The 13,363-nt window shown below is 40.3% G+C and overlaps 2 protein-coding genes across 8 annotated transcripts in view; one reads left to right on the top strand and one right to left on the bottom strand.

The window, feature by feature from the left end:
- PCMT1 (protein-L-isoaspartate (D-aspartate) O-methyltransferase) overlaps positions 1-814 on the top strand; it is a 47,642-nt gene extending 46,828 nt beyond the window's left edge. For all 4 annotated transcript variants that reach the window (XR_009533999.1, XM_060115208.1, XM_060115209.1 and 1 more), the window contains one exon: positions 14-814. Coding sequence is in view for 2 of the 4 variants with exons in the window: in XM_060115208.1 (XP_059971191.1) it covers positions 14-26 (13 nt within the window). In the remaining 2 variants the exon portion in view is untranslated. The remainder of the gene's footprint in view (positions 1-13) is intronic.
- The window catches only part of LRP11 (LDL receptor related protein 11), a 62,195-nt gene that overhangs the window by 11,085 nt on the left and 37,747 nt on the right, over positions 1-13,363 (bottom strand). For 3 of the 4 annotated variants that reach the window (XR_009533997.1, XR_009533998.1, XM_060115207.1), the window contains exon 6: positions 10,262-10,357. Coding sequence is in view for 2 of the 4 variants with exons in the window: in XM_060115207.1 (XP_059971190.1) it covers positions 10,262-10,357 (96 nt within the window). In the remaining 2 variants the exon portion in view is untranslated. Of the gene's footprint in view, positions 1-4,327; positions 6,223-10,261; positions 10,358-13,363 lie in introns of those variants that run through there. The other variant, XM_060115205.1, reaches the window with a different exon arrangement.

Below are 13,363 nucleotides of genomic sequence, written 5' to 3'. Positions count from 1 at the left end.
TTTCCCCCACCAGGGACGAACTGTAAAAGCAACATCAGCTTGACCAGTATATAATATTACAGTGGATTGCTCATCTCAGTCCTCAAAGCTTTTGAAAATCAACAGCATCACAGCTTGTTTTGGACTTTCTTACACTATTTTCAGCATGAAAATGTGTGGTTTTGTGGGGTTTCTAATTCTTCAAAGAGGCACAGAAGCCAAATTGGTAGAAGGATGCAGATATAAATTTGTGTATTATTACTTTAACATGCCCACGTTTTACTTTAAATGTTAAAAGAAAGCGTTCTGCAAAATGGAAAACATAGTTTGAGAATTGATTTTGAGGAGTGGTTTTTCTCTTCTTAGACACTTAATTCTGTTCAGATGTTAATTCATCAGATTGCTTTTGTGCATCAGGTAACACCACCATTTATAAGTTAAGATTCTTGGTTTTTGGGTGTATGTTAGATGCTACTAAGAAAATAGAGATGAGCTTCCTTTTTAAAGCTTTTGATGTGGTGTCATAGAATAGCATGTTGTAGATACAATCGGCTGCTTTGTGACCTTAAAGCTAAGCATTTGTAAATATTAAAACTTAAGAAGATGACAGGTGATGTCCCTTAAAACACTCAGCTGTTCAGATTGGACATAACTGACATAGTTCTTCCTTTCTCTCTTTAAAAATTCTAGGAGACTTGTAGCTCAGTATTGTTTTTCTGTTTCTGATTTGCTGCTCATAATGTATATGGATTTAACATGCTGTGTAAGCTGCGTCCTAGTCACTGAACAGTTGATGCAGTGCTGCTTTGCCAAATAAAGTTAAAAGTGAAAGGCATTGGCGGTGTTTGAACATAGAAGAATCGCGTGTCCACCAGGTGCACAATGCCAAGATCACAGAGAAAAAGGTTGTTTCTCTGATGCTCCATTTTGTGAAATCTGAGCAGGTTAAGAGCATTAATCTAACTGTACATTTGTGGAATGTGACTACGTTTCTCAAGGACAAGAACTACACCTCATTTACTGTTTTTCTTTGCTTAACACAGGGCCTCTTGTAGACGTACAATAAATGCTGAATGAATGAAAGGATGAATGAATGCACTGACTTAATGTCAAGAAAGAACAGGGTTGAGGATAAATTTACCAAAACCCATCCATTACCTATAAATAGATTTATTAATATAACGACTGTAAAATGAATTTCTAAGAAGGCAGTAACACATTTGGATCTTGCTTAAATGTTGTGATTTTATACTTTTATATTAGGATCTTAGTTTTTCTAAGGGTTCTAGAACTTGAAGAGATATAAGCTCTAGAGCTAGCAGAACTAGCACTCCCAGCAAAGCCCTTCCCTCTGCTGTGCCCAAGTGTGTATGATTCTGGCAAATGGATCCTTCGTGAGGGGATGAGGCACCTCTCCCCACATCTTAAGTTAAAGTCTTAAACATTACTTCTTTGAAAATGGCTTTTAAAAAATTATGCATGCATGTTTTTACCAGTGTCTCTTCTTGGGCAGGGTCTTAGGCACAGGAAACTTGCATTAGTTGGTGGCCAAAACTTGTGAACTCATTGCTGGCTTCAGTTTGCTGTTGTTACTGTTGCTTCTGGACTCAGGCCATGAGCCCTTTTGATCCAGGACTCTTGTCATTTGCGGGCGGTAGTTTCAAACATCAAGTATTCTTTAGGACTTTAAATTAATTCTTCAACTTATTCACTAGTCTGTATCCTTCCTAGCCATTATCAACATTTTACTCTATGTAAGTCCCTTTGTTAGGTCTTGGGGATAGAAAAAGGCCCTTACTCTCAAGAAGTTTGCAGTCTGGTTGAGGGGACAGTTTATAAATCTGATAAGACAAACTAGGTGGCATCTGACTGGTACAGACAAATGCTATGCCAAGCATTGCTCTTGGACTTTAAACTTTTTGAATTAAAATTTTTAGGGACTTCCCTGGCGGTCTAGTGGTTGAGACTCCACGCTTCCACTGCAGGGGGCACGGGTTTGACCCCTGGTCAGGGAACTAAGATCCTGCATGCTGCATGGCATGGCAAAAAAAAAAAAATTTTTTTTTAATGTTGAATAAAGAGGAATGGATTTTCGGGGAGCATCAATAAATGGGTAGAGATGGAAATAATGAATTTTAATTCTATCTATGAACTTTTCTCTTGAAAAGAATTGAATTAATATATGTTTTGGTCAGAGAGAAGAAATGTCTCTTTAATCTTTAGTATTCATAATTTCTAAAATATTTTAGCATTTCATTTTTCCTTATTAGAAGGACTTCTTTACATAATATGAAGGACAACAATAAAAACATTTTTAAAAGTTACAGTCTAGCGAGGTCCTGTTGAAACAAGGTGATTTTTACAGATTTGATTTTATTAAAGCCAAATCTAGCTCTCAATTAAGAATTAAATTAAGAATTCTATTTTCTAACGAGGGTTTCAACCCTTTCCCAAGTAGTATTTAAAAATGACATTTGGGTTAAAAGTATACATTAACATTGTACAAATACTTTAGATCCCATTGCCCTAATTTTTGAAATCTGTGTTGTTCAAAAAAAAAAAGTTGATTACACTTTTAAATTGACTATAAGCTACTTATACTAAAGCATCTTAAAAATTCAATGTATTTTAAAATACAATAACATTTAAAAATAATAACTTAATACTCATGAATTCTTTGAAGGTATTCGTGGCATCTGATTGTCAGCAAGGAATAAAGGTCCTTTAATTTTGTTTCGTTAGAGAGGTAGCCATTTCTGATTTTCAGCTAAACGTTAACAAATTTTCTAATAGTTTGGTATAGCACGAAAATAACTCATATGACTATGGTAATTGAAAACTAGTATTGCAAATGAAATAACAAATATGGGTTATTTTTTAAATGTTCTAAATAGGTTCAAAAGGCTAATAACTTATTTTAGGTAAGTAGTAAAATTCTTTCAGGGTATAAATCATTTCCTACAGCTTACTGTGTTCTTAAAGAACTATATTCAGTAAAACAAACAAGTTCTAATCAGATTTCAGTTTCCTGTCTCAATTTCTCCTACCACTTTCCAGGAAGATGACAATATTTTGTCCCTGTTGTACTGAAAGGGTGGTCCAAATAGAGTGCCACTAAAAAATCCTGCTTGAAGAGACCTGGCTGGCCCATGGGGCCCAAGGAAGTTTGTGTTTATGTATTATAATGTACTAAAAAGGAAAAAAAGTCTGATTATTTCCTTTTGTTTAACCCTTCTCCTATCATCGCTACAGCAGTAGTTGTTGGTTCCCCACTTGAGGCTTTTCTTTTTTTTTGCGGTACGCGGGCCTCTCCCTGTTGTGGCCTCTCCCGTTGCGGAGCACAGGCTCCGGACGCACAGGCTCCGGACGCACAGGCTCAGCGGCCATGGCTCACGGGCCCAGCCGCTCCGCGGCATGTGGGATCTTCCCAGACCGGGGCACGAACCCGTGTCCCCTGCATTGGCAGGCGGACTCTCAACCACTGCGCCACCAGGGAAGCTCGAAGCTTTATCTTTTTAACTGACTTTGTGTTGCTGGGGCCAGGACTCTGAGAAGTGCTCCCTCGCCTTAGTGACTACAGAGTGCTGTGCTGGGCCAGTGAAACCCTCCCCTCTTCCTCGTTCTCTCCCCCTTTTCCTGTTCTTCTCTTCCCTTTCCCGTCTTTCCTTTCCTTTTTCTTTCCTAACGTGAGAGGAAGTTCTATGGCTGCTGGGTCTCAAGAACTCATTCTCACTTGGGTGGAGTGTCCCAGTAGGATGGGCATCACAGAAGAACACTTTTGGCCAAAGGGCAGGTGACGGCAATACTGAGGGCACCTTAAGCATCAGAGGCAGCCGTCCAAGGGCCTAGGGCAGCTGAGGACATTTGTACTTGAATTCCGTGCCCTGAACACTTCTTACTTGTGCCCTTTAAAGGACTGCATCACACTGAGTAATTTGTTTTGCCAGCATTATTTGTTTATTTTAATTTTTAGGTGATTATCCTGTCAGGATTTTGCCTAGAAATTACCTTACGGATCAAAGAGCCTGCAGAATTTCCCTGTTAACACTACTGTATCAGTAGTTTTAAATCAGTAGTAAAAAGGATTATTTTCTAGGGAAAAAGACCTATGCTGCCACTGTTCAGCATCACGAGAGAGGATGTACAGTAAGTATATCACTAGCCCAGGAAAAAAATCCAAATTCAAAATTCCAAGTATGGTTTCTACTGAATGTATCACTTTTGCACCATCATAAAGTAAAAAAAAATGTAAGCTGAAGCAACGTAAGTCAGGGACCATCTGTACTAGCAGCTATGATTATATTAAAAGTTGTAAAAAAGGCTTAGGAATATAATAAAATTTATTAAAGAATATTGTACATATAGATATGGGACATCTTTTATCAAGTGTTTCAACACCATAGCGATACTAAATTGTGTTTAGTTTCTTCATGTATAAAAGATGTGCTGAAAGATGCATGCCTCATCAGTTTTTATTTTATTGGATATGGCTATAGGTGACATCCTTCTATATAAAAACAAACTGCACAGCATCACATACAGAGTACAGACATCTTAGGTTCATTCACACAGTCATTTCTCTAAACTCCTTAAGGAGAAATTTAAATCTTTGCTCAATTCTAAAATTCATGCTTGAGTTTCTTAGGAAATAAAAATAACCAATTTCTTTGTTTTCCTAGAACTAAGTAACTATCCATTTGTTAATGTATATCTCCGACCCAAATTAAGTCTTTGCTAAAGGAACAACTTACTTCAGGTTCAGTCTAAAAATAGTTTTCTAGAGGGTTTTCAAGTATTTTAAAAGATTCGCCACTTATGGTTAAAAAAAAACAAAAAACATGTGAATAGGAACATCACATTATACATTCCTCTCAGTAGAATAATTTCTAGAATGTGCATAGTCCCAGCATTAAGCAATGGTGGAAATAATACGCCTATAAAATCCTACAGATTAAAAGGTAAAAGATGCTAAGCTAGATGCTGGTTTTCTGTAAAGATGAATTTGTGCAAAACTCCCTTATGCTCTGGGAGTACATAAGCCTGGCACTAGCTGTGTGCACATTATAACATTTTAGAGCATTAAATAAATAACGGAAAAACGGCATCACTCCACTGAATGGAAGAACCGCTGATACTTAAACACGTGACCTTTTTACAAAAGCTGTACCCAGAAATCCATTCAGTGTTCTGTTTTTCAATTTGAATGCAGTTTTTTTCTTCCATCAACACATACTAATGCTGAAAACCAGTGACTATATAAATGAGCTGCTGTATTCCGGACCATCGAGCAGTGCTGAGCAGATACAGGAACTAATCCTCCTCCTTGCTCATTTTTCCCTCAGCTAGGTTTCTGTTAAAAGTTTTGACCTGCCAGGTTCTCTGCTTCCATGACCATGTCAGAGCTATTTGTAATTCAAAGTCTGAGTCATTCTCCTTTGGGAGAAGGAAGCAGCCACATACATGACACGATGTCAGGCATTGGGGAGAACTCATATTCACCTTCCCTAGGCCTTACTGACCTGTTCATTAGGTTTATAACTTAGATATTCCTGCTGTGGATAACATCTCATTGAAGGTGTACACTCACTTGAGCTCCATCCTCAGAAATAGGTTTTGAAGAGGAGAAGAGAAAGGAGAACACTGGAAGCTTAAAGTGAGAAATGGGAGGGCCCCAGGACAAGGGAAGTGGGGTGGTATAAAGTGCCAATGGCTGGCTTCTAGAAAGTAAAGAGTTAACACTGCCTTTCTCAGGAACCTCTAGAGACTCTGAATTTTCTCCCTTGGCTAATTGCAAATTTCTGTTTCTAGGGACAGCTTATGTAAATCAGAATTAGATTTGTAAAAGTCTTTAATCATATGGACTCCTCTCTAAATTTCAAAATATTTCACATACTGCCCAAGGAAAATCAAATAAAAACAAAGGTTTAGTAGTTGCAGAATCTTCAGGGTTTTCAGTAGTTTTCTTAGTTAAACAGAAGAGGTTAAAAACAAAACAAAAAACAGAAGAGGTTATAAATGTCAGAACCCAAAATATATACAAATTATAAGTGAAACATGTCCTTGCCCTCAGCTATTTAAATTACACTTATTATAGATACATCCCATTTATGAGGTAGTCAGACTCCTCAGATGTAATGGGACGAGCTTTTTTAAGTTTCTGTTTCACCAGCCGTAGTCGACAAGCAACCATGAGAAGCAGCAAAGCAGTGATAGCCAAACCCAGGGCCAGGGGAAGCACTGCACCTGTGCAAAGGTCGGAAATGAACAGGGTAGGTCAGTGGTTAATACCAATAACAGCCACAATCCACTATATGATAAGCACTGTGCATGCACTGTTTTATTTAATCTGAACAACTCAAGTAGGTACTCATATTACCTCCATTTTGCAGATTAACTGAGGTGCAGAAAGATTGAGCCATTGGCCTAAGAGCACATAGCTTGTAAGTTGCAGGTCTAGGTCTCAAACCAAGAGTTCCTTAAAACCACATTGTGTACCAGGTTCCTATAAAATTTATATGCCATCAGTGGGTACAAACGTTGCAGTCAGATTACCCTTATATCCAACTGTAATATCATTCTGTAAATAGACAACTGTAAAGACATTGTGACCACAGGACGTATCTTCATTGCAGTCACAGCTTACGTCTATGGAGTCATACATGATCATTCACCATTAAAATAAGTACGGACTAACTCCTGATTTCTTGCTCTGGTTAGGGCTTTAAGAAATTTTTGTTTCCTAAATCCAGAGAACCTACTCTCAGCCAGTAGAACCATTATTGAAAACTTGAGGAAAAAAAATCTCTAGTTCTCCATAGGTTTTCTTCCCTGTGGGATTGATCCTAGACACCTAGACTAGAAGCAGCTTTTAGAGCCTTTCAGGAGTCTGGAAGGAACAGTGTGTACCCCAGATGAGTCTTTCTTATCAAGCTCAGCAGGGTCTATTCTTAGTCTGATCTGCTCTGTAGTCAGGCCAGGCTTGGAGATGATATGGTGGAACTATTTTTAGCTACAGGGGTCTTGCCAACTGGTGGAACGAGAGGCGCAAAAACCTCCATTGCATAAGCTGATTTCATAACATTTTCTTTCATTTATTTATTCATTTTGCATAAATTAACAGTCATGTGCCTGACACTGGTAATCAAAGATAATAAAGAGCACTTTATAGATTAAGTAATTTAATTCTCACAACCACCATATGAGTTCGTACTTTTATTACCCCCATTTTACAAATGAGGGAACTAAGGCATTGAGAATTAAGTGACTTGACTTCTCTCAGTATGGTAGAGTCAGGATATGGCCCCAGACAGTACTATTCCAGAACTACTGTGGTATACCACTTCTCCAAAAGTTAAATGAGATTGTTTTTTAATGACTTCAAGTCTGGGTAGATAGACATTTACATGAAAAGATACAATAAAGTATTACAGTTACTATGGTAGAATTATATATGAAGTACAGATATAAAAAGAGTGGTCCATGTATCTGGTTCCTAGGATCTCTGCCCGAGTGACTTAGATGTATGATGGAGCTTGCTTGGGGTGGGTGAGGGAGATGATTATTTTTCAACAGTTTCAAATTGAGATGCCGACAGCTAACCCAGGTAGAATTTTCTCTAGGCTCTTCGATGATTTGGGCCTGAACATGTGGGGACCTTCAGCGTTAAGGTGATGGTTGCAGGGACGAAAGTGGGTGAGACCGCCAGAGAGGAAGGGAGAAGGGGGCCAGGGACAAGGCCCCAGGGAGCACCAACATTTCAGAGGGCGGACAAAGAGGAGAACCAAGGAGCACAGGAAGAGACAGGTCAGAGAAATGGTCGGCAACCAACAGAGAAGGGAGCCCTGGAAGCAGAGGGACGAGGCTATTTCAAGAGGAAAGTGGTCAGCGGAATCAAATCCTAAGGAGAGGTCAAGTGAGGTGAAGCCTGGAGAGGCCGCTGCACTTAGCAACCAGGAATTCATTTACAGGGACATTGAAGGCTGAGGGATGCTGTTTTGTTTTTTATATGTTTTTAGAGATCTGAATGTGTCTAGGGGAATGAACCAGTAGAGATTATAAACACTGGGAGTTAATAAATGATGGAGAAACAGACTTGAGGAGATAAGGAGCTGCATCAAGGTCAGGGGGAGAGACTGACCTTGGAAAGAGGGGACACCTTTTCCTTTAGTGCTGGAGGAAAAGAAGAGAGGTTGGGTACCGACAGGTGTTTACAGTTGGGGGTAAGTAACTGAGGAATTTCACTCCTGATAGCTTTGATTTTCTGAGCTTAAAACCAGTCCCAGGTATAGCTGGCCTCCTCTCCAAGACAAGAGGGCCTGGAGCCGAGTACATACTAATGGCATTTCAACCTCTGGTTTATTTGTGGAATCCTAGGTAAAACTCCTGAAGAAGATTCTCAGGAACAGTCTGAGAGTTCAGTCTGGGTTCAGGAGGGTGGGATGAGGAAGTTGCATTAGCGACTCTTGGTACAAGACAGTCTTTTGGGTGAGGCCAGTATTCCCGTAGAGAATGATGAAAGATAAAAATCTGTGATAAACCAACAGTCTATAATTTGATTCTAGAGCTGGCACATACATTCCAGTTTCCTAATGGCGACCTTGAGGAAAGAAGTTTTGAGAGGGCTAAGTTTGGACCTGAGGGTGCCAGTTCCCCCTGCATCTTCCTGTACCAGCCACAGAAGATGGATATGTTACAAAGGAATTGGACAAAAAAAGAGACTTTGGTCAACCCCCAAAGAAACCCTGGGAACCCCAAACCATTTCTTACCAACTGGAACCCAATACCCAGCCCCAGTTCTGCTTGTTCAGGGTAGGAAAGTTACAGGCTGCCCTTCTAAGTGAGTTCAACTTGTTGAAAACACCGGCGTTTAGGCTGCAGGGGAAGGGAGCTGTGGCTGAAGACCCCAATCCCAAGTCTGGGGCTCAGAGGTAGCTATGTCAACAATAAAACCGCATACAATCTAGGGGAATGTTCTGTTTGCCAAAGTCGGATATGAGGTTGCTGAACTGTCAAATCTGATTCCTGATTAATGCTTTGATGACAAAGATGAAGTCTCCCATAAAGTACTTGCTAGGATACTGAAAATTATTCTTGACTTTTAAATACTCAGTTGGCATAGTTTCTTCAGTGTTTTTAGTTTAGGTAATTTGAGATTTAAAATTTCCCAACCCCTTCTAAAACACATCACGATGGTTTTCTTAGAAACCAGCTAAGGGGATGAATTGGGTATTCTGTTCCTAAGACTGGGCGTGACACTCAAATATGTAACAGTTAGGACAGGCACCGGGCAATCAGAACTGAGGCTCTCTGGATACATCTGGGCATGGGGGTAAGGGGCAGGCCTGGTTCCCTCTGTATGTCGAAAGGGGATGGGTGTTTTTATTCAAACATCCTGGTCCAGCAGGCCAGCAGCCTGGGCAGCATCTAGGTACTTGATACCTGGGTTATTTTAGCCATCTATTATTTTAAAATTATACTTGACTATTGTTCAGATATTACAAAGACTACTTCTAGTGTAAAAAGAAAGTTTTCTCCATGTTTAGATCCGTAGCTTAATAATCATCTTTTGTTCTCCTAAATTTTCTTTGACTAATTAGTTTGTGAGATTTAGGATTAAAACTTACCTTTCTACAGGACTATCTTGAAAGTATTTTCTTTCTAGTTAAATATAACCAAAATTATGAAATTACAGTATTCTTCTTCCACTTACTAAATATCCCCTGTACCACCTACACCCTTTCACCATTCCTGTTGTCTTCCACAATAGCCATCATTTATATGGCTTATTGCATGAGCCAAGCAATATGCTAAATGCTCTATAATGACTGTTCCATTTATTCTCCCTAACAGCTCTGTGAGGCAGGTATAGTTATTATGTTCATCGACCAACGAGGAAATTGAGATCCAGAGAGAGAAGATAACCTGCCCAAGGTCATCGAGTTAGTGATGGATGAAGGATTTGAACCTTGGCATCTGGTTCTTAACCACTATGTCCTGAGTATCACTCGTTCCACACAATGTTACACCTGGAAGGGACTGTAGTGATTATCCAGTCCAATCAACTTAGAGAAGAGGAAGCTGAGGTCCAAAGATGTGAAGATACTGGTTCAAGAGTCCCAAGATGAAGTATGATACAGGAGATGAGAATATAGTAGTTCTTCTGACCCACAGATCCCTGTTCTTACCACGAACTCCTGCAGATTCATCTAATAACCTCAGCCACAGGATACGTGGTTCTGTAAATGTTTCTACTCTGCAATGAATTTCCAAGGTAAACATTTACCTGCTTCTGGGGCTGGGTGTTCCCCTCCTCCTCGATGGCTCTTTGACTCAACAATATAATTTTCCTCTTTTCTGTGCTTCCCTGAGGAACCACTATCTGTGGAAAATAAATAAAACATATTGAAGGTACATCAGAAACTTCAGGGAACAGACATGAAAACAGATCCTTATTTATTTTTTAAGGATGGACTTAAAGAAAGGACTTACAGGCTTTATGTCTCCAATAAACATAGGCCTATGTTTGATACTAAAACTCGAGATAAGTAATGTGACCAACTTAATAAAGCAGAGTGTGAGGCTAGTGAAAAACCACTGGACAGAGATGGGGGACAAAGCACACTGTCCCAGAACTTCCTCCCCGACCCAGAGAAGGAAGGAAAGACTTCAGCTAGAGAAGTCAGGGGTAGTCTTGGACTTTACACCATGGAATGCAGAAACAGTCCAGAAACGTTTTCCTTTAGAAAATGAACAGTGAGCATACATAAGGCACTCAGACATGCTACTTCACTTTCTTACCTCAATGCTGCTTGGCAGGCATTAATGGCTGCATTTTTTTCTGGTCAGACTCAGAGAGGTTCAACGCTTACCCAGGTTCATTCAAGTAGTCAGTGGGTCATAGGGCTGAGATTTAAACTCAGGTGTGTCTAACTGCTTGTTGGTGGACACCAGCACTTCTGATTTAATGACAGGTTGTTAATTGTTTACCTGTTCTATTCAGTTATACTACTGAGAGCAAATATACAGAAAGATCAAATCTCGGGATTTTTATCTCAGGTTCTGATGAGCCATGGCTGTGTCATTCTACTATTTGCCATCTAGGAATTCATAGCGTTTGTGTGCTTATTATATTGACAGTATGGTAATTAAGGAGTTACCCTCAGGCTGTAGTGTAATTTCAAGTGAGATTTTTGCAAAATATATTGCTTAATGGAAATGAACTGGAAGTGATCTGCTGACATGAGGAATTTTATGAAGAAACAAACAAAAAAATTAAAGCTTCTTTACTCATATGGCATCAACAGAAATGTTCATAACACCTGCAACTAAAATAAGACTATTCAAAAGTATACCTAAAATTCCTTGGTAATTTGTAATAAGAAGTATACATGAATTCACTGAGGATCACAAAATCAACTGCAAAATGGAAAACTGCAGGGCTTCCCTGGTGGCGCAGTGGTTGAGAGTCCACCTGCCGACGCAGGGGACACAGGTTCGTGCCCCGGTCCGGTAAGATCCTACATGCCGTGGAGCGGCTGGTCCCGTGAGCCATGGCCGCTAAGCCTGTGCGTCCGGAGCCTGTGCTCTGCAACGCGAGAGGCCACAACAGTGAGAGGCTCGCGTACCACGAAAAAAAAAAAAAAAAGGAAAACTGAAGAGTTATTCCAGATACCTACTAGAGCCAGAAAAAGCAATGATTTAAAATGATCATCATAGTCACGCGTTAATGCTGTTAAACAGAAGGGGCTGTCAATACGTTTATTTCATTAAGGCATCCTTAATTCTCCTTTTCACCCAGCCCTTCATCCCATCAGTCACCATGTCAAGCAGACCTCTTCTCTGCCTCTCGGCCGCACGCAGCCTTAGGACCCCATCACCTATGCCTCGGGAACTGCAAGAGCCTCCTCCCTGGCCTTTCTGCTTTCAGACGTTCCTACTGGAGCGTGTCTGCAAAGGCTACTCATCCCACTCCCTCAGCATCAGTGCAGTTAGATCAGCCCATGTTTGCTTCTCTCGGCCAAGGCCACAGCAGGTTCACTGCATTCTACTGTGCCTCTAAAAGACCATGTGTGCCAACCTAAATATAGCCAATAATTTGGGCTTCCTTCATAAACTCGAGCCCAACGAGGAGAGAGATGAGTAAGGCATAAGCAATTTCCTGTAGGCTAAAGAACCAGATGTATCTTTCAAATTGATTTCTACCCTTGTCTACTTTACTGTCGTGGTGGAAACCCCACTCCCTCCCAAACAGGGAGGGGAGGAAAGAGAAGAGGAACATCCAGGGTGAGACTGTAAAAGAAGACAGTGACCATCGAGGAACCAAAGGGGAAAGAGACAGCCAGGTCACTGCTATCACTGTGGCTGAGCTTCTCAGTCCATGGAGGAAAGTGATTGTCACCTGAGGCTGTGGATACCTGTGTCCCAGTAAGATGGGGACAGGGAATATTGAATCTAGATGATAGGGCTGGTGTAGCACTGGGGCCATAGTAAAGTTAGGCTCTTGTCCACATGGCAAGGTGATTTCAACACCTTCGGATTTTGTGGACCAATGAAAATTCAAAATAATTTTGGGGGCCAATTTAGGGTTGTCAATTTTTAATTTTGCCAAGTAAAGATATTAAAAGAAATGACCATTTACTAAGGCTATCACCTTCACTTCATTGTAAAGTAAGGATATGTCTAAAAGCCCAAATCATGAAGGATTTAATACATAAAAAGGATAGTTCTTTAAACCGAATAAATTTAGCCTTATAAAAAACTCACTACATTGTGCTTACTTTTCTCATTTTGTCGTGGGTGGATGAAAGCTTTATCATGGATGGTACTGTTCCTTGTCAACTAGCTTTGGGTACTGAAGTCGCTAAATTCTGTTATTATCCTTTTTGACTCAGCCTGTGCAAGATCCCTTGGTCAAATCTTCAAGGCTCTCCATGTTGCCTTCTCTTCCCGACAAGCACTCATCAGTTTGGGCAGCTGGGGTGCCCTGCTTAAGCAATTTTCATTCCCAATTCGATTTGCTCACACCATTAATTGAAATCTTGGCTTTCCACTTATTCAGATTCTTTCCACCCATACCTTGGAGCATGACTGAATGCCTACAACCATCACAAAGCCAGGGCTGACCTATCCCCTAGGCACAATGGGCACAGAGCTCAGAGCCCATGGCACTTTTACTTTTAGGGGCCCACAAAAAGGTTTTAATTTCTTTTTTTTTTTTTTGGCCATGATGAGAGGCTTGCAGGATCTTAGTTCCCTGACCAGGTATTGAACCCAGGCTACGGCAGTGAAAGCACCGAGTCCTAACCATTGGATCGCCAGGGAATTCCCTTTAATTTATTTTAAAATCACAAAAACCAGGAAAGTTCCCTGGTAGTCCAGTGGTTAG

This window comes from Mesoplodon densirostris, chromosome 12 (genome assembly GCF_025265405.1).
Source record: "Mesoplodon densirostris isolate mMesDen1 chromosome 12, mMesDen1 primary haplotype, whole genome shotgun sequence".
Classification (NCBI taxonomy): domain Eukaryota; kingdom Metazoa; phylum Chordata; class Mammalia; order Artiodactyla; family Ziphiidae; genus Mesoplodon; species Mesoplodon densirostris.
The sequence above is the reverse complement of the archived record's forward strand: the minus strand, read 5'-3'. Positions and strand labels throughout refer to the sequence as shown.